This window comes from Panicum hallii, chromosome 4 (assembly GCF_002211085.1).
Source record: "Panicum hallii strain FIL2 chromosome 4, PHallii_v3.1, whole genome shotgun sequence".
Taxonomy (NCBI): Eukaryota; Viridiplantae; Streptophyta; class Magnoliopsida; order Poales; family Poaceae; genus Panicum; species Panicum hallii.
In genome coordinates this window covers 48800952-48824718 of record NC_038045.1, presented here as the reverse complement: position 1 = coordinate 48824718, position 23767 = coordinate 48800952, and the positions used below count along the sequence as shown (strand labels likewise).

The following is a 23767-nucleotide window of genomic DNA, read 5'->3' as shown; positions in this document are numbered from 1 at the left end:
TCTCGAATTGATCTAAACTTTCAATGAGGCAAACTACTCCAGGATTCAAGAGTCAAGACCCATCATCATATTCAAAGGAGCCAATCCACAACCACGACCGAACAAGGTACCAAAATTAACCCAATTGACTGCACAAACGTAACTCCAGACCTCCACAAGATGAATTTGTCCAGATTGTCAGATTGGATGCACCAATTTACAGATTATACACGGGCACGGGATGGATTTAATCGTCCACTAACCCAACAGAGAGAGATACACGGGCGTAGATTGATAGGTAGGTAGGGGCACACCAGAACACCATGGCGAATTGGCCAGGGACGCATCCTTGGGTCAGGCGACGTAGACGTAGTCGTCGGGGTCGTGGCGGCGGTGAGGGTCGACGGAGCAGATGACGTAGACGGCGTAGAGGACGCCGGGGAGGTAGCCGAGGATGGTGAGCAGGACGCTGATCCAGAACTCCATCTGCAAGACCCGAAAGGGGGAGAAGCCAGCGGTGAGGGAGCGGATCGGGCAAAGGACGGGGAGGGAGGGAGGGGGCGGGACTGACGGAGCAGCAGCCATGGCGGAGGCAGACGCCGAGGGGCGGGAGCAGGACGGAGCACAGGAGCTCCAGGCACCGGCAGCAGCACGAGCACAGGCCCATCTCGGATCGGATATTCGGATCCTCGCGCGCTGCTCTGCTCGCTTGCTTTGCGAATTCGGGGAAGGGGAATGGCTGGCTATTTCTTCTCTTCGAGCGGAAGGAACTCGAATTTTCTTATATAATAATAAAAAAACTCGGTACAGGCTTATCGCCTGCAAGCTGGGGAAGTCCACGAATGATAGTTTTACGTGTCAGGTCGGAATGATAATAGCTTATCGCCTGCAAGCTAGGCCCCAGATCTGATCTAATAAGGTTGAGCTGGCCTGGTCACGAACTTGATCTAGAAGTTAAGGCCAGATATGGTTCCGTCAATTGCAGACATCATTTCACACAAAACCCTCCACTGGTTTACCGATTTCAGAAAGAAGCTTACACTGTACTGCCGTTCCAGACTTTCAGAGACGCAGCAGAGTTCATCAAACTAAAATTGAGCTACCATTATGTAATCTGTTGTGCCTCCGTTGCACCTCTGTCGGGGAGGTGGAGTTTATGGATTACCAAACTCAACTTAACGGAAAGATAAATAAATTCGCAACACACACCGCAAATTATATTTTTCAGAAGATAGTCTATAATTATTAATTACAAATTCTTCTTTTAAAAAATTATCCACGATGGCTACATCCACCTTTTGCTAACCTTTTAAGAAAGGCATATTTAATTCAATAAATTTTAGATAATTTTTATAAAATACGGGCCATGTCTTTGATCCATTTTTTCTTAGGAGAGCCACGAACCAATCTCTAGTTCTATGTATGAAAAGAATTAAACAAATCCTATTCTCAGGTCTCTTTTCTCATTTGTCCTAGTGACCTCTCTCTTCCACTCTCCTCTCCTACTCGGTTCTCACTAGCTAGTCTTCTCTACCAAATCTTAGATACTCTCTTTCGAGGATTTGGATATTGGAGAGGGTATTCATGGTATGAAGGATGTAGTTCTAGAATTTGAAGAGATCGGACATCAAGAAGTAGGAAGCTAGAACTGTGAGGTCGTAGATCTACATGTTGGTGGTGGCATTGAGTACATTCTCTAGCAGTTATGTTGTGTGGTTTTCCATTCAAATGCAAAATCAGCCTTATCTTGATGCTTTGAATTTTACTGAACATCCTATAATTCGTTTCCTGATGCATTGGATTCGAAGGCAAAATCATATATAGTTGCAGCACGGTTGTGCTTCTATATTAGTAGTATGCTGAATGAGGTAATCACTAGCTATAGGGGCGCTTTAGTGCATATTTTCTTTGGCAAGATGCAAGTCTAGACACGTCATAGGGTGCTAGTTTGGCGAAAACAAGCTGCAATATACTTGTACAGCCGTGTTGTAGCCAGAGTTCCAGATCACTCGTACGAATGTTATGTAGTATTGGCTGGACTTGCAAGAAAGACCTTGCTCTTGCTAGTCGCCATTCACTACCAGAAAACGGTCTATCGGTACCAGCACGTTAGCGCCGGTCAAGAACGAGCTGGCACTAACGTGCCTCAACAGTGTAAGGCGGGCACGTTAGTCCCGGCTAGAAATACCAGCCGGCACTAACGTACCAATTCCCGCACGGATGGTACACGTTAGTGCCGGCTGGTAACACTAGCCGGCACTAACTTTAGAAAGTTAGTGCCGGCTAGTGTTACCAGGCGGCACTAACTTGTCCATCTGACATCACGTGGGCGCGTTAGTGCCGGCTGGTAACACTAGCCGGCACTAACCGCGCCATCCCCCCAACAAATTAGCCCCTTCGCCCATTCAGATCGACGACGTCGCCCCAACTTACCTGCCGCCCCAACGTCCTCGCGCCATTGCTGCCGCCGCCCGAAGCTCCGGCCGCCGCGCACGTCGTCGTCCTCCCGCGCGGCCCCTTCCGCGCAGCCCGGCCGCCCGGCTGCCACTGCCGCCTCGGGGTTCTCGCGCCACTGCTCCGCGTCCTCGCGCCCCATTGCTGCCACCGCCCGAAGCTCCGGCCGCGGCGCACCTCGTCGTCCTCACGCGCGGCCCGTTCCGCGCAGCCCGGCCGCCCGGCTGCCCCTGCAGCCTCGAGGTCCTCGCGCCACTGCTCCGCGTCCTCGCGCCCCATTGCTGCCGCCGCCCGAAGCTCCGGCCCCCACCGTCGACCCCTCCCTCCGAACCTCCTCCTCGCCCTCCGATCGCAAAAACGGATTCGAGGTGAGCACATCAACTTGCAAAAGCATCTGGTTAATTGCACATCAACAATATTTTGAGTTACGTGATACCCTGCTTCTTAGTCTTGCCCTGACTAATTGCAAAAGCATCTGGTTAATTTGGAGGACGATATTTCGACCAACGCAAGTAGAAGCACTTAAAGGGATTTCTTGCAAGCAGGTGGGACCACGAATCTTCTCTCATCCTTTTGTCTTCTGTTTCCAAGTGCACCTCTGACATAATGTATATTTTTTTTACTTGATAGTGATGCTTCTGTACTTATTTCCATGTCTGGTCTGCTAAGTTTTGATAAAATTATATGTCTCCTGCCATTCTCATGTAATTTTTGTTTGAAAAGTTGCTAAGTGCTGAGACTTGCAATGACTAGGAAGCTAGCAGCAATGCAGCATGCTGAACAATGGTTTCTAGCAGCAATGCAGCATGCTGAACAATTGTTTGAAACGTCAGTGCCGGCTGGAATTACGGACCGGCACTAACACTAGCCCTTTAGTGCCGGTCAGTATAGCCGGCACTAACGAACTGTCACGTTAGTGCCGGTCACAGGGACCGGCACTAAAGCTCCCTGTGACCGGCACTGGTGTGCCTTTCTCCGACAGTGATTCCTGTCTTGGAACTCTTCTCTTGGGACTTTGTTCGGTTAATACTCTCATTTAGAATATTAACAAAATGATTAAACGAACAAGTTTCGGAGACAGAGCAGTAGACCGCGCTTGTGGTTGACCTTGACCATGCATGTAGCTGGTGGCCTGGTGCGAGGTTGACGCCGACCTCCGCGCGCGGCTCGCAGCAGCTTCCGTGGACAATGCTACGAGGAAGGGAGAGGATAATAATCTCGCACGTGCTCGGATCACTTCGCTGTGAGAAGCAAGCGCCTGGATAGACTTTCCTGATCGACCCTAACACGTGGAACAATCTTAACAAGGGATCAGAGGAGACGTGGGCGGCCGAGAGAAAATGCCGGAGTGTTAGTTGCACTCCCCTTCTCTGCGAATTTGGCAGAGGGCTAGCTAGTCGGCTACACCCCGCTAGAGGCCCCACACGTCGGCACTCGAGCGGGCCGGGGGGAAGCTAGCTAGAGTCTAGAGATCGCGATCCATGGCGGCGGCGAGCGGCGGCGCCGGGGCCGCGTGCGCGGCGTGCAAGTACCAGCGGCGCCGCTGCACGCCGGACTGCCCGCTGGCGGAGTACTTCCCGCACGACCGGCCCCGCGTCTTCCGCAACGCGCACCGCCTCTTCGGCGTCAGCAATATCCTCAAGACGCTCGACCGCGCCGGCCCCGAGAAGCGCCGCGAGGCCATGCACTGCATCATCTACGAGTCCCAGGCCTGGGACATGTACCCGGCCAGCGGCTGCGTCCCCATCATCCACGACCTGCAGAAACGGATACGCCAGGCGGAGTTCGAACTCCGCCGCGTCTACGCGGGCATCCAGGCCTATCGCGCCGCCGCCGCCGCCGCCCAGGGAGGAGGGCCCGTTCCCGGCTCCGACGGCGACCCCTCGGCCTTGGCCTCCGCACCGCCGCCGTTCCAGTTCCAGCCCGCGACGGGCGACGATGACGGCGGCTTGTTGCCATTCACAATGTACGGTGGTGATCAGCAGCAGATGATGATGAACGCTGCTGCTTCCGACGACGAGAACATTGCTCTGCAGATGCCGCCGTGGATGATGCAGCCACCGCAGTACGACATGACGAGCGCTCCGGCTGTAGCCGACATGGCCGGCAAGGTCGTCCCGCAGCAAGACCACCGGTTCTTGGTCGGCGCGACGATGGTACCCCAATCAGAGCACCAACAACAGCACATCCCCATCCAGCCGGCAGAGCTGGACGACGAGATGAGCTTCTTCGCCGACGACGGCGTGGACGGTGACACCGAGATGCCTCATGAATCTAGGTAAAATGTTGCCGAATCTATCATATGCAGTACACAACACGCCGCAGATCATGGAACAACTTTTAGATAGGTTGTTAGAGTTTTCAAAGAGTAATAAGTTGGCAACAAAAAATGTATCACAGATAGTGTGAATATACGTACGTCATCGCGCAAGTAGATTTTTGTTGGTGAAAGTCTTTCCATATTAGCTTAATATTTCCTCATCATAATATGGCCAATTTTGACGTTAGGTACATATACTTAATTTTCTTTGATATATGAACATTTGCTTAGATTTGACCTTACAAAATGGAAAACACTATTTTCGAATTTTTTGATATATGAAGAGTACATATTGCCATCTGCATGTATATAGGGGTCACGCACAGCATTGTTGCCTAGTTGTAGCTAACAAAATGAGAACGTTATTTTAAAATTCTATTAATGATTTAAGTATTTCTGCTAATTAAATCATCTCATATGTACATCCAGCATGGGTTCTTCAGAGAAGAAGGCGATGAGAGCACCCAAGATGGAGGGCGCCAATGGTTTCTAGAAGGATATGATGCTGCCGTTTCTTGCTCCACTCTTAGTGGTTCAAACAACTGTTAATCAGCAGTGTGAGCTCATGAAACCTGCAGGAAAGACATTCGCAAAATAAATTGAAGTAAAATTATTTCTTTTCTTTTCACTTGCTACCGCAAGTATTATTTTTATTCAGAAATTTTCAAGCCTCTCTGCGGCCCACCGATCGATCTCTCCCATCTTTAAATTCGCCCTCAGAGCGAAATGACCGTGGAGATACCTGAGTGTTGCATGCTATAAAGTTGTTTGAAGCTGGCTACGTACCTTGGCTCACCGTTGCTATGTGCTAATAATATACATAGGCTAGAGAGATCTTAAAGATTTATGTCAAAAGTTTGTTACAACTTGTGTTACAAGATTAAGCAAAAATTCGCCAAACATCTAGCACTGAACATATGGTCATTTCAAACACGAACCTTCGGTGGGTACGCAAAAACTAGACCCTGGCCGGTTTAATGAATCGGACACTACGATTTGGTTTCATGAACCGGACACTACGATTTTCATGTGCGCACCATGGGTTTCAAACGATTTGGCGGGTCAGATGTGCATGCGCATGGGTAGCTTTGTTCCAAAAAGGTATATGTCGATCTTAAAAATGAAAGGTACTTGTCATAGTAGGCTTTACAAATATATTGTCATAGCATGGTACAGGTCAAACAGCTGCTCACAAATTCTCAATGTTTGGTATATATTCTTTGCATATCCATCATCAATTCATAAGGCCAACTACACACAGAAGCACAGGGTAGATGGATGGTTTTTAACTGGAGAAAAGAGTTGCTTGTAGCACATAAATCCATTGAAAACATAGTATTGACTAGCACAATTCATGTACTAGTTGCAGGTGCTTTTTAAAGAACCCAGTGGCAGAGTTACTGTTAAAAGCTCAAATCTTAATATGAAAATCCCATTCATATGGCATCATCAGTATTTTGATACAAGTAAATGAGGTGGACATATTACCAACTTATGATTTATATCAATCATACAGCTACAAGATCTGTATTGTAAACACCTGAACATAGATAAGTATAGTTCCCTGCTCCCATGTGTAAATATGATTTATTCCAATAGTACACTTTAACCAATTTAGATGTAATACACTGCAATCTTTATTTAGCTGTTGGTGTCATATGATACCTGGAACAACTTTTTTGAATGGTTGTACAAGATTTACTTCAAATATTGGCATTGACAGGCAAATTTGTCAGCTAGTATCCTGATAGTAGCCACCAACATCTTATAGCAATCATTCCCACAGTAGCAGAGCACCCTAACAGTGCAAGAATTTTGATCGCACATTTCCCATGAGGTATTTTGCTGATCTTCTCTACACCTTGGCCTTGCATCAATTGTGCTAGAGTAGTAGCGTTTATGTGGGATGGGGTGACTCTACATCAATAATCGATTCATCGTGAATGCTTCAAGTAGAGCTAGCCAATCTTCTCAACCAGAACCATTCATGCATTTGATTTTGGATGGCCATGAAGACCACTATAACACAAGACAATATGTTGATCATTTTCAATCATCAGATCCCCTGTCATGGACAGTTCGGCTGTCCTTATGAGGCTGGGAAATCCAATGCAGCCCATCGAGCAATTCTGAGTACATCCTCTGGTCCAATGGCCCTCGCTTCCTCCCTTTCAGCTCCTCCAGCACCTCGAACGCCTGCTCAGTCTGCCCAGCCCGGCACATCTCCTCCAGCAGTGTCCTGTATGTGATCATATCCGGCTTCCTCTTGCAATCCAACATATCCAGCAGCACCCGTCTTGATTCCTCAAACCTCCATTCTAATGCCAATGCCGAGACAGCAATCATGTACACGCCTCCCGATGGTACAAATCCCTTTTCCCTCATCTCTGCAAAATAAACCATCCCCTTGTCTGTCCAGCCCTTCTGAAACATGGCCTTGACAATGTAGCCATAGGTGAACTCGTTTGGCTCACAGCCATACAGCGGCATTTCACGGAACACCTTGAGCGCGTCGTCTACCTCGACGCATCTTGCATAGGCCTTGATGATGAGGTTGAGCAGGAAGGTGTCTGGAACAACGCCGGAGGCCTTCATCTGGCGGGAGAGGGACCGGACGGCGTGGAGGTAGACCAGCGACGCCGGCGGTCGGCGCACGCGGCGCACGACGGCGGTGAGGAGGAGCGTGTAGGTCTCGACGTCGGGGCGGCATCCGGCGGCCGCGGGCATGGCGCGCATCTTGTTGAACATGTCGAACGCGAGCGGGAACAGGCTGCGGCGGTCGCAGCAGAAGCGGAGGCAGGCGTTGAAGAGCCGGAGGTCGGGCGCGCAGGCCCCCGCGAAGACGTCGTGGACGAGCGCCTCCGCGGCAGCGGGGCGGCGGCCGGACGAGGCCGCTCTGAGCGCGGCGAGGTAGGATTCGGGCGCGTGGCGGAACCCCGGGCGCAGCGCGGCCCAGCGGAAGAGCGCGAGCGCGAGGTCCGGGTCTGGCTCGGCGGAGATGGCCGCGGCGAGGTCGGACGCGGTGAAGCCCGGGCGGAGGCGCGTGACCCAAGCCGCGAACTGCTCGTCCGGCGGTGTGCGGACGGGGGACGGCTCTGGGGTGGGGGCATCGGGGTCGGGATGGAGAGGGAGCGGGGATGTGGTGGTCAGGCAGCGGGGGTGGAGCAGACGGAGGTGGCGCGGGAGGCGGCGTACGGCGGCGGCGAGCAGCGCCATGGTGCGGTGGGTTCTGCCGTTTCTGTTTCACTGGATGGACTTGAAGAGGCTCGCGGGCCGAGGCTTACAATTCTTTGTGGAGGTGTGAGGCCCAACAGGCCTCCTAGATGAGAGCAAAGAGGCCCATTGTTCCATGCGGGTTCAATTCACAATTGATTTGATATCCAAAATTTGTAGACTAAAAGTGTAAGAGAAATGTACGCGAAAATCAAGCAAAAGAAACAACTTTTCCCATTGTTCGAATTGAACTTTGTTACAACGATCTTGCCTTGGAGGTTAGAGATCAGTAGAATCTACTAGTAGTCCACAACAAACGAAACCAAATAGATCGGAGCCGGCCGTCGGCCCGTCACACCATGGAGACGTCGTCGCCGTCCTCGCGCGCCTTCCTCTCGCGGCGCCGGCGGCGGAGCAGGGCGAGGACGAGCGCGGCGGCCGCGACGCCGAGGAGGTCGGCGGCGGCGTCCTTGGGCGAGGCGCCGGCGGACCCGAAGAGCCCGGCCTCGTCCGCGGCCTCCTTGGCGGCGCCGGCCGCGAGCGAGGCCACGGAGCCGACGGCCGCGGCGCGGCGCCGGATCCCCGGGCGGGTGCTGCGGCCGGCCAGCGCGGCGGCGAGCAGGGAGATGAGGAGGCAGGCCAGGGCGTGCTGCAGCTTGTCGGGGGCCATCCACGCGTCGCCCCACTCCATTACTCCCCGCCGCCGCCGCCGGGTCGTCCGTCTCTTGCCGTCTCCGCGCAGCTCCGCGGCGTAACGGTAACGGACGAACGCGCTCAGGCCGCCGAGTACTTCTCGCCGTTTGGTTAACGGCGGGACCGAGACGGACTCCGACCTTTCGTTGAAGAGGACACGGCGACACGAGGGCACGAGGCACTTCGGTTCCATGTCCGCTCATTGATTTCTTGACGGCGAAGTATCTGACGTCGCTGGGAATTAGGATCAACCCGTGCGCGCGCACGAGCAAATACAAGCCGGTTAAGCACAGCGAATTCGGCGGGAGGCCGGGAGTAGGCAGGCGCCGGCCGAGCCGCCGGAGCTCTGCGTGATCGCCGCCGGCCGGCAGAGAACGGCCGGCCGGAATGGGGTGCCTCCTGCAACGGAATCAGCGTCGGGCTGGCGCCGCCGCGCCTGCGTCAATCGAGCGAGCGGCGGTTCTCGGCGTCGAAGTCAGGACGACGCAGGCAAGACACCGGATCTGCATCGGTTAGCTCCTTTCGACACCACAAATTATCTTAAAAATCAATCTATTAATTTCTTCTCGATCCGTTGGTCCGTTCAGGTTCGTTCATGGATTCCGTGAATCTGTCTCAGAGCTGAGGGCGATCGCTCTCCTCTGTTGTGGACTGGTTTGCCGTTTTCAACTCCTGCTCCAGCTAAATTCTTGACTTTACAGCGTCTGCCCACATCTGTCTGATGCATCTGCAGCTCACGAACAGAATCAAAATGCGTTCCAGTCCTCCGTGCCCTGCATAATTCTGTATAGTAATATTTCTATATATACAAAGGAGTTTTACATATTCAGCGATAAATAGAACTCTAGTAGAAAACGCAGCGTGACGTCAGTTTGCAAGAAAGGGTGACGACCACGCTGGCGGAAACTGAGTCATGGAACAAATCCTAAGATCCAGAGCTGCTATGCTAGCGATCGAGAGCTCTGCAACTACTGATAACAGGCCAGACTACTGGAGGCGAGAAACTAATTAACCTGCCGTTCATCGTGGCAGTACGCGAGGATGACGGCATCAGTGCTGTCACCGCTAACCTAGCCGGCCAGTAACTAACAACAAGACGAAAAACGCAGCTACATCTACGCGTGCCGAAGAAATTCCAAGGAGGAGGTCGCCGTCGACGCCGAAGTCCACATGGGTTGGTGCGGCGGCCACGGCCAGTACTGGCGCGTACGCGTTTAAGCAGCAGGCACGATCCCAAGCCCAAGCCTAGCCGCAGCCTTAGCCTACGTGACCGGCCGGCCGAAACGACGTCGACGGAGGCGAATGGGGTAAGGCCGCGGCACACAGCACGGTGGCGTCAGGAATTGAACGAAAGCGAATTAACCGCGCTTGCTTGCTTACTGGCTGGACTGGCACGAACCAACCAACCATGGCACTGAGAGAGAGAAGGAAAGGAAAAGACTGCACTGGTGAGCTAGCTGCTGGAACCGCGACTCCTGCGCATGGTCAAATTTTAAGCGTCTTTTAAGTTCCGATTACCTTTTGTTTTTTCCTGTATGTCGTGTGGTTCTCTTCTCTCTGCGCTTCGTCGCTGACTCGCTCGTCCCACCAAACGTGCTCACCATTTCTCACAAGTCCTTTTTACACCAAACGCGTGTGCTGAGGTGGCCCCCTCTCCTCTTGTTTAGTCGCTCCGATCCCCTCGGCACCAGACGTGCACACCAAGTACGGGCTGACCGGAGGCCTCGTTACACCATGTCAAGAGACCAAGACCAGTTTTTTTTTTTTAAAAAATAAATCATGCTAGCTAGGGCACGCAGATGCTCGCTTCACTTAACAGTAAAATAGTATGTGTAATGTGATTCTCGCACATAAAGCATGTGACCGATTTTTTTTATCGTATACGTATAGTATGTGAATGGTCTACAAACACGTGAAATATACGTACCTTAGCTTAGCAGGGTGGTAGGAACAGTGGTTGGCCGCAACTGACGCAGAGTATTTTTTTTTATCGACCCTGCTGCTAAGTTTGGTACTATTAGCTAGGGTTTTGTTCTTCTACGACCTTCTTTGCTTGGCAAACAACCTACCTAAAATTTATATAAAAACTTTTTAGCAAGAACTAATTGAGTAGCAAGCACCTTGTGCTTGTGCCTAACACTGCCTTAGCTTGCGCAGGTTATTAGGTAAAGGTTCCATTTGACCACCGGCTGGTCCTAGATGTCGGGCGCCTCTCAACACATACAGTACCAATAATTGTTTTGTACCTTGACAAATAGTACAATACACGTTGCGTGTTACATACCTTGACAAATACAATACACATACAATGCGTGGTGTTTAATTTCTTGTTGTCCATTTAATTAGTACTCGAACAGTTTGATGCATGCTTTAGCTTGCAAAGTTGGAGATCACAATTAAGGAGATTGCAAAGCTGGGCTTGATGGGTAGGACTGGTCATATTTTGATGGCCCTGCTTCCCATGCCGCTAGCTTCCTTTCTATCCGTCTCCACCCACACGCATCTTGGACCAATATTGGCCGTTGCATGATGCTTCTGCTTTATTTTGCTGTTCTTTTTTAATGCGAACTTGGGGGCGGGGGACTATTTTTTGACTAGAGAAGACCACCTGATAAATGATGTTGCTTTCCAAGCAAATGCTCAGGGACAACGTTGTGGAGCTATATGCAGCCGCGAACAATATTACGCAGTGGCAGTGAATTTGTGGGTAGGTCCTGGCCCTATTCGATAACAAACAGTAATATCACTTTTTCTTAGAGAATGGAGATGATATCCATATGGTTCGGCACTTTTAGGGTATGTTTGGTTTTCCGTCATATCGGATGTTTAGATACCAATTATAAGTATTAAATATAGTCTAATTATAAAATCAATTGCATAAATGGAGGCTAATTCACCAGGCGAATCTATTAAGCCTAATTAGTTCATGATTTGACTATGTTGAGCTACAGTAAATATGTGTTAATGATGGATTAATTAGGCTTAATAGATTTATCTCGCGAATTAGCACCGGCTTATGCAATTAGTTTTATAGTTAGCTCATGTTTAATCCTTCTATTTATTTGACATCCAAACATCCGATGTGACTCGGACTAAAAGTTAATCCCTGGATTCAAACACCCCGTAAAAATTATATCAAGTGGGATGGCTTCAGTCTAGATAGGTTGGTACGCAGTGGCGGGGCGTGGAGCTAAAACAAGCGGGGGCTAGTTAAGCTCACTTTCATAGATTTGTGCTCGTAGAATCACCTGGACAAGCACAGATGCAGATTTACATTGGGGCAGCTGCCTAGTTTTACCGTCACGACGGTCCGCCCCTGTTGGTACGGTTCTCCCAACCAAATAAAAGGATCATCATCTAGGTTGTACCATTCCATATATGAACCAAATGGTACATGCAACCAAACACAATGTTATATTTTTAAAATATGTACACTGATATTATATCAAGTGAGGTGGAAGGTGGAGTCGTGCACCAACAACTCTGAAACCACAATAAAGATGAATATCCTAATAACGAGCAAAAAACCATCATCGTACATCATAAAAGTTTGAGGGAAAAATCCGGTTTACACCCTCGAACTATCGCAAAAGTCCAATTTTCAACTTTCAACTACAAGACCGGGTAACATAGACCATCCAACTATCCAAACCGTGCAAATTTAGCCCTTTGAATGGTTTCAAAGATGGTTTTGTATTTTAAAAAAATTAAAAAATCTAATTAGATCTAAAAAATCAAAACTAATTCATTTAAAATCAAAAAAATGAAACTAGTATAAAAATTTTTCTAAAAGTGTAAACTATCTATTATTGCTCTATTTGAAACTTATTTATAAAAAATAATAGGCAAAACTACAAGCAACTAAATACTATGAACATAAAAAAATTGGATCCGAATAACTAACGATAGATATGTTACATTTTTAGAAATTTTTTATACCTATTCCGCATTTTTTTATTTAAATTGAATTAATTATGAATTTTTAGTTTAAAATTGTATATTTTTAATTTTTATAAAATGAAAAACTACCTGTGAAACCACCGAATGACCAAATTTGCACTGTTTCGACAGCTAGATGGCCTATGTTGTCTGGTTTTGTAGCTGAAGGTTGAAAATCAGACTTCTATGATAGTTCAAGCTTGTAAACCGGATTTTTTTCTAAAATTTACGGGTGTGTTTGGATCACGGCTACACCTTGCCTAGTTAGGCCAGCTCAAACTAGCTCACACAGCAAACCCTTCAAAAGCAAGAACTATTATTTGGTTGCTCCGTGTAGAAGCGCATGCAAAACACACGATCTTTCATGTAACTGCTTGCTTGCTGACGACAGAGAGCTAAATCAGCTCGCCTGGCTGGGCAAGCCATTTCTTGCTGCCGCAGGCTAGATTACCTTCAGAAGCCAGGACTTTCTATCAGTACCAAATGCCAATGTTTGCTGAGCAAGGCTAGACTAACTTTTGCCTGAGATCCAAACGCATAATTTTCACGAGAGTCTTGGGTATGCGCGCCTATCCTGCAAGGTTACTCCGGTTTCTAGTAGTGTAAGCTTGTGCTTTCGTCACATTCATGATTGTCTTGAGTGAGTTGTGTTATTCCAAAGACATGAAGATTTGAACTCTCCCTGCAAGATTAACGTTCTATAATTAAAACGTCGAAATGTCTAGCCATCAGCCACGGCACAACATCTTCAAAAACCTCCATCTCGCTCCAAACATAAAACATATAGTCTTGTACTCTTGTTCAACCACTAATAGTGTTCAACCATGCATATGAATGCAGCGCCGTTATCATGTCGTCCTGCGATAGGTGCCTGTCATGTCCATGTCTTGTCCGGCGCTGCCTCACGATTCATAGCATCTGCGATCATCCACGGTCCAAGAAATGAAGAAAATGTGTGCCATGAACACCACTTTTAGGTCTTCGTTCTCCATTCGCTTTGTAATTTGTTGCCGCAGTCAACCGCGGCAGGAAATTCACACGCGCCAGGGTGCCCCGCAGCGCACTTGCCTCATACTACTATACTACCATATGCCACCACCACCAACCGCCGTCGGGCGCCATGCACGCCTCCACCCCTCCTATATAAATCCACCACCAAAAGCTCGCCGAAAACCACACCATCCCAAGCCCACAGCACGGCGGCGGCGGACAACAACACTCACCGAGTCACCGGCACGACACAGCTAGGGCGAACCAGCAGCCAAACGCAGCAAGAGCCGGCGCGCGCGATGGCCACGGTGGAGCGGCTGACGACGGAGCTGGTCGTCCCGGCGGAGGAGACGCCGGCGGGCGCCGTGTGGCTGTCCAACCTCGACCTGGCCGCGCGCCGCGGGTACACGCCCACGGTCTACTTCTACCGGGCGGACGGCAAGCCGGAGTTCTTCGAGGCTGACGCCGTCAGGGACAGCCTCGCCAGAGCGCTCGTGGCGTTCTACCCGCTGGCCGGCCGCCTCGGGCTCGACGGCGCCGGCCGCGTCCAGATCGACTGCACAGCCGAGGGCGCGGTGTTCGTGACCGCGCGGTCGGAGCGCTACGCGCTGGACGACCTGCTCAGCGAGTTCGTGCCGTGCGACGCGATGCGGGACCTGCTCGTCCCGGCCACGCCCGCGCCCAACCCGCCGTGCCCGCTGCTGTTCGCGCAGCTCACCCGGCTGCGCTGCGGCGGCGTCGTGCTCGGCCTGGCGCTGCACCACTCCGTCGTCGACGCCAGGAGCGCCGCGCACTTCGTCGAGACGTGGGCGAGCATCGCCCGTGGCGGCGGCGGGGCTGACGCGGCGCCCCTGCCGCCCTGCTTCGACCACAGGCTCCTCAGCGCGCGGCCCGCGCCAACGGTGCTGTACGACCACCCGGAGTACAAGCCCGAGCCGGCGCCGGCGGTGCACGCGGTCGCCGCCGGGTCCGCCTACGCGAGCGCCATCATCACGCTGACCAAGGCGCAGGTGTCCGCGCTCAAGGCGCGGTGCGCGGGCGCGTCCACGTTCCGCGCCGTGGTGGCGCTGGTGTGGCAGTGCGCGTGCCGGGCGCGGTCGCTGCCCCCCGACGCCGAGACGCGGCTCTTCTCCATGATCGACATGCGCGCGCGCCTGGCGCCGCCGCTGCCGCCGGGCTACTTCGGCAACGCGGTGGTGCGCACGTCGGCGCTGGCCACGGTCGGGGAGGTGGTGACCAACCCCGTGGGCTACGCCGCCCGCCGCGCGCTCGCGGCGACGAGCCAGGGCGACGACTACGCGCGGTCACTGGTGGACTACCTGGAGGGCGTGGACGCCATGAACCTGCCCCGGAGCGGCATCTCGCGGGCGCACCTCCGCGCCATCAGCTGGATGGGCATGTCGCTGCACGACTCCGACTTCGGGTGGGGCGCGCCCGTCTTCATGGGGCCGGCCCTCATGTACTACAGCGGCTTCGTGTACGTGATGCAGGCGCCCGGGAAGGACGGCGCCGTCGCGCTCGCGCTGTCGCTGGAGCCCGAGAGCATGCCGGAGTTCAGGAAGGTGTTCGCCGAGGAGCTGGCCCGCCTCGAGATGTAGAGCGCGATGTGGCACGTCCGCCACCGTGCACCAGGCGTCGTACGGTAACTGATGACGCCGAGGGTATACGCATGATGACATATAGCACTACACTACCGTCCATCCAGGTTCGAGTCCTCTTCGAGTTTGAGAGCCCGTTCGCATAAGCTCATGTCACATCATTACTTTTGCATTGGCATGAACCAAAGCTATGTAATGTACCATGTGGACAATTGTTAGCAGTAAATTAAAAATGTTGATTAATTAATCAACCCTGTGAATGAAATTACTCCTCCTGGCATAAGCTAGCCAATCATGGGAAGATTGCAACTTTTCATCGTCAATGCCGAAAACATAGAATATTTTCCTGCATAGAGAACGTCAAAAGGTTGCTGGATGCAAATCTGACCAATCCCCACTGCCGAAAGAGGGGTTCCGTTAGTGGCACACCCGCACACGTAAAGCAAATCCAAGGGATCCTTTTTCCTCCATTGGAAACTACCAACCCCAACTTAACAAGTTGACAGTTGACTCGAGACGACGACGACGACTTGGGCAGTTGGCTTATCTAAGCAACCCCAGGTTTATATACATTTCCGTTACATAATTTTTCACACATACTCCCTCCATCCCAGAATATATTAAAAAATTATAAAGATTGACAATGTACAAAATGTTAAGAGATTCATAGTTAAGCAATTATCATAACATGTAAATTTTTTCCATTGGAAATGAACTATTTTTAGATATATTGCTGGTTAAAAATAAAAATATTTGACTTAGGACAAACCTAAACTAGCTATATTCTCGGATAGAAGGAGACTTGTTTGTGGGAGTTTTTTTTCCTTTTAACTCTTGTTCCTAAAACTGAAGTCAAATATTTAGGCATTTACTAAATGACCTCAAATAAAAAAAATCCCGACTAGGATGCTATTTGGTCTCATGTGAAGCTATAATTCCACATAATATTTATCCCCACCCGAGTTCATTTGGTGAATTTCTAAAGATACAAATAGGGGAAACTAACAGTACCGGTTCATAATAAGAGCCACCACAGGTAATCTTGGAGATATACCATGCCGGTACGTGTTATGAACCGACACAGATGATTATGGAGTTAAATGTTTCTAATTTTCCTGGCAGGGGCAGGCCAATAGGGATAAGTGTTTTTTTTTTCTCCTTTTGCAGTGTTTTCAGAATTCAGACCGTGGTATAATTGTTTTATTGCTGACATACAAGTTACTCGAAGCATCATATTGTCATGTTCAAAAGTTACTCGAAGCATCACAGACTGCTACTGATGAAGAACAGTCTTCCACAGTTACTTGAGTAGCATGATTCATCAAATCATCAGTAACCCAGTGCAAGACTGTTTCTCCGTTGCCTGCTGCGTGCATGTGTGATCCTCCTAAGAATCCATAGATTCTGTGCTGTCGATTTTTCATATCAACGTGTGGTCCAAGCTTGAGAGTCTTGAGCGAGTTTGGCAGTTAGCTAGCCTGCTTAGCATATACTAGTCCATGCTGCTTCCTATACAATACACCACAAGGACGGTTCGTTCCTCGCCGAGCTTTCTGCACAATGGGAACAGAATTTTGACCACTTTCTCTCTTTCTCAAACCTCCCATGTAATCTCTCACTCTCGGAATGCCGAGGAAATGCTTGTACGAAAACCTGCAAGTTTCAATTAATAGTAGGTGGGAATCTTCCCCCGATACCGTTCAAAAAGAGAGAGAGAGAGAACTCTGAACATGTCACCATGAGCCTCAGTTGCGCCGTACCAGCCTTGAACACCTGGCCGGCGATCATTATTCCGGAGAACCTACGCAAGACCTGCCCATGACACTGACACCGCATCTGCCATCCTTTGAACGGAGCTATAGCTTCTTCGTCCACAAGCGCCCATGAAGGACGTCGAAGCGAATGAATGGCCATAGCCATGCCCATCCGTGTGCTGAAACTTGAGGCAGAACCTTGTCGTCAGAGTCTCAGAGACAAGCAGCTAGCCAGGATTGGTCAGGATCGAAAGGTTAACTGAGCATGGAACGTGGCTGAAAAGGGTTCAGACCTTCAGGCATCTATCTTCGACGGTTTAATTTTTATTTTTTATTATTTCTTGGGAAAAATGTGTACTTTCATTGACTTCCCTCTACCAGTTGGTGTTACGAGCCAACATGGATAGCTCACATGGCTGCCGTTTTTATACTACCAGTTTGAAAATCTGTACAATTGTGGGTTAGAAACCGGGATAGCACCAATAAGGTGTTCTAGTGAAAAAAAAGCACTTCCATATACATATACTGCTATTAACTTTTCAATGTGTACTTAGGGATAAAGTGATCAAATAATACATACTCCCTTCGTTCTAAATTATGAATCATTTTATCAAATCTAAATACATAGCTTTAATTATGCATCTAGATATACAATATATCTAAATATATAGCAAAAATTATACATCTAGATTTACTAAAACGACCTACAATTTGCAACGGAGGAAGTATATGTTAAAAATTGACCGTCATATCACGTATGACAAGTAAATCAGATGGGTTGGGGTGGGGGGGGGAGGATGGGGGGGTTAACTGCTCCCTATGTCCACCAACACAAGGATTTTCGTAGGGACACTGATAGGCCGTAATATAGCTTCCGTGTGGCCATGTTATTTTTTTAGAAAAAAGTAACTTGCCATGTTATAGCGCGCTTCTGTTTTTTAGCAAGAATTGCTAATGTTGTTTTTATAGAGTGTGGTCCCAACTGCTTTTCAAAGGATACCTGTGTTGTGTTGTACATGCTTGTGAAGGAGGAGAATAAAAAGGAAACACATGCATGCGAGGAGAGAAAAGAAGATCAATGATGTCAATGCATGCATTTGATTTTGAAAACTAAAAAAGCTGTAGTTTTAAAACCGAGCATCCAAATCAAAATCCGATTGCGCCATTGTGCTTGTTCATCAAGAGTTTCAAAATAAGATCGCACATCAATATATTTTAATATCTTTCTAGTGTGAAAAAATACTTTCAGGGTATTATAATTTGCTTACCATATTCAAAAAGTTGCTTATGACTTTACAAAAGATTGCTTCAGTCATCTGTGATGAATTAACCCGATATTTGTGATGATACCACGAAGATAAATTGGATGGTATGATCAAGGAAGAGGGTAAACAATTGTGTTGTGGTAGGTGGATGTTTCATACATGTTTAAGGATAGGTCATTTTGGCAAACCAATTGAATATTTTAACTAATTTGGTTTAGCATTTTTATATTCTACATAAGCAAATTATGTTTCTTTGAAAAACATAGTCAAAACATATAAAAGTAGGACCTTATCTTGAAGGTGTTGCTGAAAGAAACAAAACTGTGAAATCGGAATTTGAGTTTGATGCCCGTTCAAGAACTACAACTTTTTTAAATTTTAACATTGTTTACATGCGTTGATGTGAGTGAGGAAAAGATCTAAATATATATTTGCAATGGAAAAACCGACAGTGGTGCCTCTAACTCTAGACGAGATATGCTACAGGGAGAGGGAGAGGATAAGATCTTTGGTCCGTATGAAAAGAACGAGCAATGCGGCCGTAAAAAGATACTAATCTACGGCCGCCCAATCCCAAGTCTCTTCCTTTTCATATTTTAAATTTTTTATTAGGACAAGTTAAACCAAATAGGAAAAGACACATATACTCCTCATTAAATCCTTGTGGGCAGATTTTGATTGGCCAGTTATGGAATTAAATAGTTGGCTAATTACCTAGGTGATTAATGAGATTTGTTAGAGAATTATAAGGCTTTAATGTGCGGTCTTCTAATATAATTAGAGTATATTTCTATAACTATAGAATCCTTATATTTATGGATAAAATTTGAACGGTGGAATCTCTTAAATTCATGGACGGAGGGAGTAACAAACAAACACGGAGCCTCTCTTATAGCTTGAGCAGCTGCATGCACCCCCACGGTCCAACCCAAACAAAGGTATCGACCCCCAACCCCCTGATGATCCGTTTCTTCCGATAGGCCCTAGCTTGCATGTGGTATATATCTCCCTGCCGTACATGTCCCTTTCCAGGTTTCATCCATGGGCCTAGCTCTGTAATTTGAGACGGAATAATAATTGAAGGCATTGTCACTTTGACAGAGCATCTTGGAAATGAAAAGATGCCTTGCTCTCCGTCACTTCATGTAGAAGTAGACAAGTAGTGAAGTACAACGCTGAAGAGTATCAAAGGAACGCTTAACCGGAGTCTGAAACTCCAAGCGGCAAGCTAACGGAGACCGGAGCTTAGAACTGAACAATCTGTCTCTCACATGCATGTAATACATGACATGGACGTTCGTAACCTGCCATGAAACTTTTATCTATTTCTAAAGCACGTAACGTTTTCATCTTAATTTAATTTTTAGTTTGGTCCAACTTCTATTATTAACATGTAGGCCTCGATCTATCCCGTATGCGAGTTGGATCAGCCCTCCGTCCATAATTCGATCACGTAAACCCTTACAAATTAACCTTACAAATTAACGCACAGGCAGCTGTATATCTAATACTTATATAATTTTTATGAGTAGCAACGTGCGGGCATATTTGCATAATATATGCAGTTGTGCGTACACGTCTATAACGTTAACGCAACGTATAACCACGCTGCACACTTGCAACTGTGCACTAGCGGCCAGCTGCTATATATTTGGAGCTGTATGTGTGTCCTACACCACCTCCAGGCGCGCGAGCTCGTCGGCGAACACCTTTCGGAACTCCGGCATGGTCTCGGGCTCCAGCGACAGCACGAGCGCCAGGCCGCCATCCTTCCCCGACGCGTTCATCACGTACACGAAGCCGCCGTAGTACATAAGCGCCGGCCCCATGAACGCCGGCGCGCCCCAGCCGAAGTCGGAGTCGTGCAGCGACATGCCCATCCAGCTGATGGCGCGGAGGTGCGCCCGCGAGATGCCGCTTCGGGGCAGGTTCATGGCGTCTACGCCCTCCAGGTAGTCCACCAGCGACCGCGCGTAGTCGCCGCCCTGGCTCGTCGCCGCGAGCGCGCGGCGCGCGGCGTGGCCGACCGGGTTGGACAGCACCTCCCCGGCAGTGGCGGCGACCGACGTGCGGACCACCGCATTGCCGAAGTAGCCCGGCGGCAGCGGCGGGTCCAGGCGCGCGCGCATGTCGATCATGGAGTAGAGCCGCGTCTCCGCCTCCGGGGGCAGCGCCCGAGCGCGGCACGCGCACCGCCACACCAGCGCCACCACGGCGCGGAACGTGGACGCACCAGGGCACCGCGCCTTGAGCGCGCCCACCTGCGCCTTGGTCATGGTGAGGATGGAGCTCGCGTAGTCGGACCCGGCGATGTCCATCGGCTCCGGCTCGGGCTTGTACTCCGGGTGGTCGTACAGCACGGCCCGCGCGGTGCCGGGGCGCGCCGCGAGCAGCCCGTGGTCGAAGCACGGCGTCACGGGCGCGGCGCCCGCGGCGGCGGCGGCGTCCCCGCGCGCGATGCTCGCCCACGTCTCGAAGAAATGCGCGGCGCCCCGCGCGTCGCACGCCGAGTGGTGCATCGCCTGCCCCAGCACGACACCGCCGCAGCGCAGGTACGTGACCTGCACGAACAGCAGCGCGCACGGCGGGTCCGGCGCGGGCGTCGCGGGCACGAGCAGGTCCCGCATCGCGCGGCACGGCACGAACTCGCTCATCAGGTCGTCGAGCGCGTAGCCCGACCGCGCGGTCACGAACACCGCGCCCTCGCCGGTGCAGTCGACCTGGACGCGCCCGGCGCCGTCGACGCCGAGACGCCCCGCGAGCGGGTAGAACGCGACCAGCGCCCTGGCGAGGCTGTCCTTGACGGCCTCGGCGGCGAAGAACCCAGGCTCACCGTTGGACCGGAAGAAGTACACCGTGGGCGTGTACCCGCGGCGCGCGGCGAGGTCCAGGTTGGACAGCCAGAGGCCGCCCGACGGCGTCTCCTCGGCGGGCACGACCATCTCCGACGTCAGCACCTCCACCGCTGCCATTGCCGCCGACCCGATCCTCGATCGCAAGCTAGCTGGAGCACTCGTGGAGTGCTGATCAGCAGCTGGCGATGGGTTCTTGCGAGCATCTCGTCGGTTTAAATAGAGGTGTGCGTGAGACAGTGAGCCAGTGAAGCTGTGAGAGGACAGAGAGCGCGCGCGGTTGGTGATGAGTGACAGACTCCTCTGTGTCGTGTGTTGACGACGAACTTGTCAGGGGCATGTAGAAATTAGGATGGCTGACTTGTTATAGACGGCTGAAAGACTGGTGAAATGATTTGACGATTCAGTGTCGGGTTTACGCACGTAGACAACGAGACAGAACAGGTTCATTCTTGTCAGTAATTTTGATTGGCGAGAAAATTATGTCTTGTGGAAAATTGTGTTAGTTATTTTGACAAAATTTACCTCAACTTGACCAAGCCTCCAGTGATAGCCATTTGCCCATTTGCACATCACGTCATCACCTAACGCCGGCCCTAGTCTCTGTTTTTTTTTGGTTGAGGTTTGAGGGCAAGTCAAAAAACTAAAATTAAACTATCTTGCATTTGTAGAAAACACGCAGAAAATCTCTTAGTGAGGAGGGGGTTTCCACTTTAAATACAAAATGTGTAAAATACACTGAATGTAGAAATGTTCGGAATGTTCAATCCTTATGAATGTATCTTCGCAACTTAGCTCAAGGCTGAGTGAAAAATGTTGTGTGGTACGTTATCCTGCGAAATCAACTCTACATCTCTTTATCTAAAAAAACTCTACATCTACTCTTCTTAAGGCTTCTTGCACAGTATGTCCATCCATGCAAAGAATTTGCTCTTTTGTTTTGCAAGTTCACGCGGAGAAAGTTTTTTTTTTACACATTACAGACACATACACTTATCACAGCACATCATTGATAGAAATTAAGGTTGACAGTACAACAAGCGTCTTACCGTCACATGCAGGACCATCAATAGAAACCGTGTTTCGCTAGAGGAGAAAGAAGAAGAAGAAAGAGGACGGCCGCACCATAGAAATGCATGAACTTTGCTTTTTTTTGAAAGAAAATTCATTTGCTAATCAATTAGCTTTCACTGATGACCCTTATCAGGGGCTATATTTTGCATTTTTGGCTGTAATACGCGCCTTCCAGTGAAGTCTTTATTTCTTGAAAATTTACATCCTCATTAAGCAAAGTTAGCACCTACGTTCTTCTCTGCAATTTAACTGCTGGATGCTAAAACACCGAAGAACCGATGCCGTCCATTGCCCAATTCTATTCTGTCTTGAAAAATCAGAGCAGTCAAAGTCACTGCCAAACTATCTATTTTATAAAGGTGAAAAATGGGCATCAACAGTAACCATGAACAACCTTGCATGGTACAGTCGCCCTGAAGTCATGCCCATGATCTGACCTTTGCTGCTACGCCTATGGCTACACCTACGAGCTAGCTATCTGTAAGCTCCTATTTTCCAGTAAAAACGTAGCCCTCTTTCATGGTAGGATGTCACAGCTTACGATCAGAGTGTATCAGAATCACTCGGAAATCCACATTTTTTTTTAAAAAAAAGTAACGGATTGCTTCATGGCAAGGACATCGCACCAGGTTCCGTTGAAAAAAAGAAGCACATACTCGCATCATGCAGCTTTAGGAGAGCGTGACCCAATAATGTCTTGTGTTTGGTGGCGGGAGGAAGTGTGTGCTGGATGATTATACTTAGTACCAGGCTACCAGCTACTTATATATGATCACTCATGACTACTTATGATTATGATACTGATGAAGTGTTATGACTCCTTTCCAGCCATTGCATGACCTTAAATGTACCTTTTCATAAAACAAAAAAAAACTCGCTCTCGAAAAGTGAAAAAATTCCGCAGCTAGTATCGCGGGAACTGAAAAATGTTTTTCATAAAATTCCTACGTCCCAAACATGTTCTGTGTACAATGCTCTTGCTTATTTTTTGGTGTACTTTGTTGATCAAGTTTGCTCTTATTCAGATGACACGTGGTTGCTCAGACGACAGTGCCGTAGAAAACGCAAAGGAAACTGGAAACTTGCATGGCCACTCGATACGTTTGGTGGAGTTGCTATCTGCTCGCGTCCACCTTTTGACTGCCCCCCTGCGCCCACTGCCCATGAGACCGACGCCAAGAGCCGCCGGAATTTGCAGTCAAAAAGCAGGGACAGAACTTCTCGGCTTCACTGAGCTACCGGCAGTATTCAGGTCTCAGCTGCTCACATTCCTTCTCAAATGCAGGGACAGAAATTCTAAAGCCTGCAATGATCGGCGCCACAAGGAAGGGATGTGCTTTCATTCGAGATGATGAGAAAGATTCAAGGATGGAAAGGAACCCGATCTCTGCATATTTTTTTTAAAGGTGCAGATGGAGGAGTTGGTGAGGGTATTTTTCTGACAAAGAAAGGCTAATGGCCCTGGGAACTGGCCTAGTGCTCTGGTCTCTCGTGGAATTCTAACTAAACAATGCCACTTGAGCTCTGCGTGCACGGCCTTGGCCCTCTAGTATTTTCTTCTACCTCTAGCTCGTGCACAACAGAGCAAACACAATCTAGAATCTACTGGGTACAAATCCAGACCATACCATTTTAG

General features: G+C 49.5%; 6 protein-coding genes across 6 annotated transcripts; 2 read left to right on the top strand and 4 right to left on the bottom strand.

The window, feature by feature from the left end:
* Positions 1-44: 44 nt before the first annotated feature.
* On the bottom strand, positions 45-780 carry LOC112889381 (hydrophobic protein OSR8-like). The gene is made up of 2 exons (XM_025955972.1): positions 551-780; positions 45-465 (listed from the first exon to the last, which is right to left on the bottom strand). The coding sequence occupies exons 1-2, from the start codon at positions 644-646 to the stop codon at positions 334-336; spliced, it is 228 nt and encodes a 75-aa protein (XP_025811757.1). The 5' UTR covers positions 647-780; the 3' UTR covers positions 45-333.
* Positions 781-3914: 3134 nt separating this feature from the next.
* LOC112890596 (protein LATERAL ORGAN BOUNDARIES-like) lies at positions 3915-5246 on the top strand. The gene is made up of 2 exons (XM_025957460.1): positions 3915-4711; positions 5183-5246. The coding sequence occupies exons 1-2, from the start codon at positions 3915-3917 to the stop codon at positions 5244-5246; spliced, it is 861 nt and encodes a 286-aa protein (XP_025813245.1).
* Positions 5247-6724: 1478 nt separating this feature from the next.
* Positions 6725-7995, bottom strand: LOC112889743 (pentatricopeptide repeat-containing protein At3g25210, mitochondrial). The gene has a single exon (XM_025956512.1). It carries the CDS (start codon positions 7967-7969, stop codon positions 6803-6805), a length of 1167 nt encoding a protein of 388 aa, XP_025812297.1. The 5' UTR covers positions 7970-7995; the 3' UTR covers positions 6725-6802.
* A 200-nt stretch (positions 7996-8195) lies between these two features.
* Positions 8196-9149, bottom strand: LOC112890790. The gene has a single exon (XM_025957650.1). It carries the CDS (start codon positions 8850-8852, stop codon positions 8319-8321), a length of 534 nt encoding a protein of 177 aa, XP_025813435.1. The 5' UTR covers positions 8853-9149; the 3' UTR covers positions 8196-8318.
* Positions 9150-13708: 4559 nt separating this feature from the next.
* Positions 13709-15433, top strand: LOC112889900 (hydroxycinnamoyltransferase 4-like). Its single transcript, XM_025956691.1, has one exon. The coding sequence runs from the start codon at positions 13888-13890 to the stop codon at positions 15184-15186; it is 1299 nt and encodes a 432-aa protein (XP_025812476.1). The 5' UTR covers positions 13709-13887; the 3' UTR covers positions 15187-15433.
* A 4271-nt stretch (positions 15434-19704) lies between these two features.
* LOC112890136 (hydroxycinnamoyltransferase 4-like) lies at positions 19705-21372 on the bottom strand. Its single transcript, XM_025956999.1, has one exon. The coding sequence runs from the start codon at positions 21175-21177 to the stop codon at positions 19876-19878; it is 1302 nt and encodes a 433-aa protein (XP_025812784.1). The 5' UTR covers positions 21178-21372; the 3' UTR covers positions 19705-19875.
* Positions 21373-23767: the final 2395 nt, after the last annotated feature.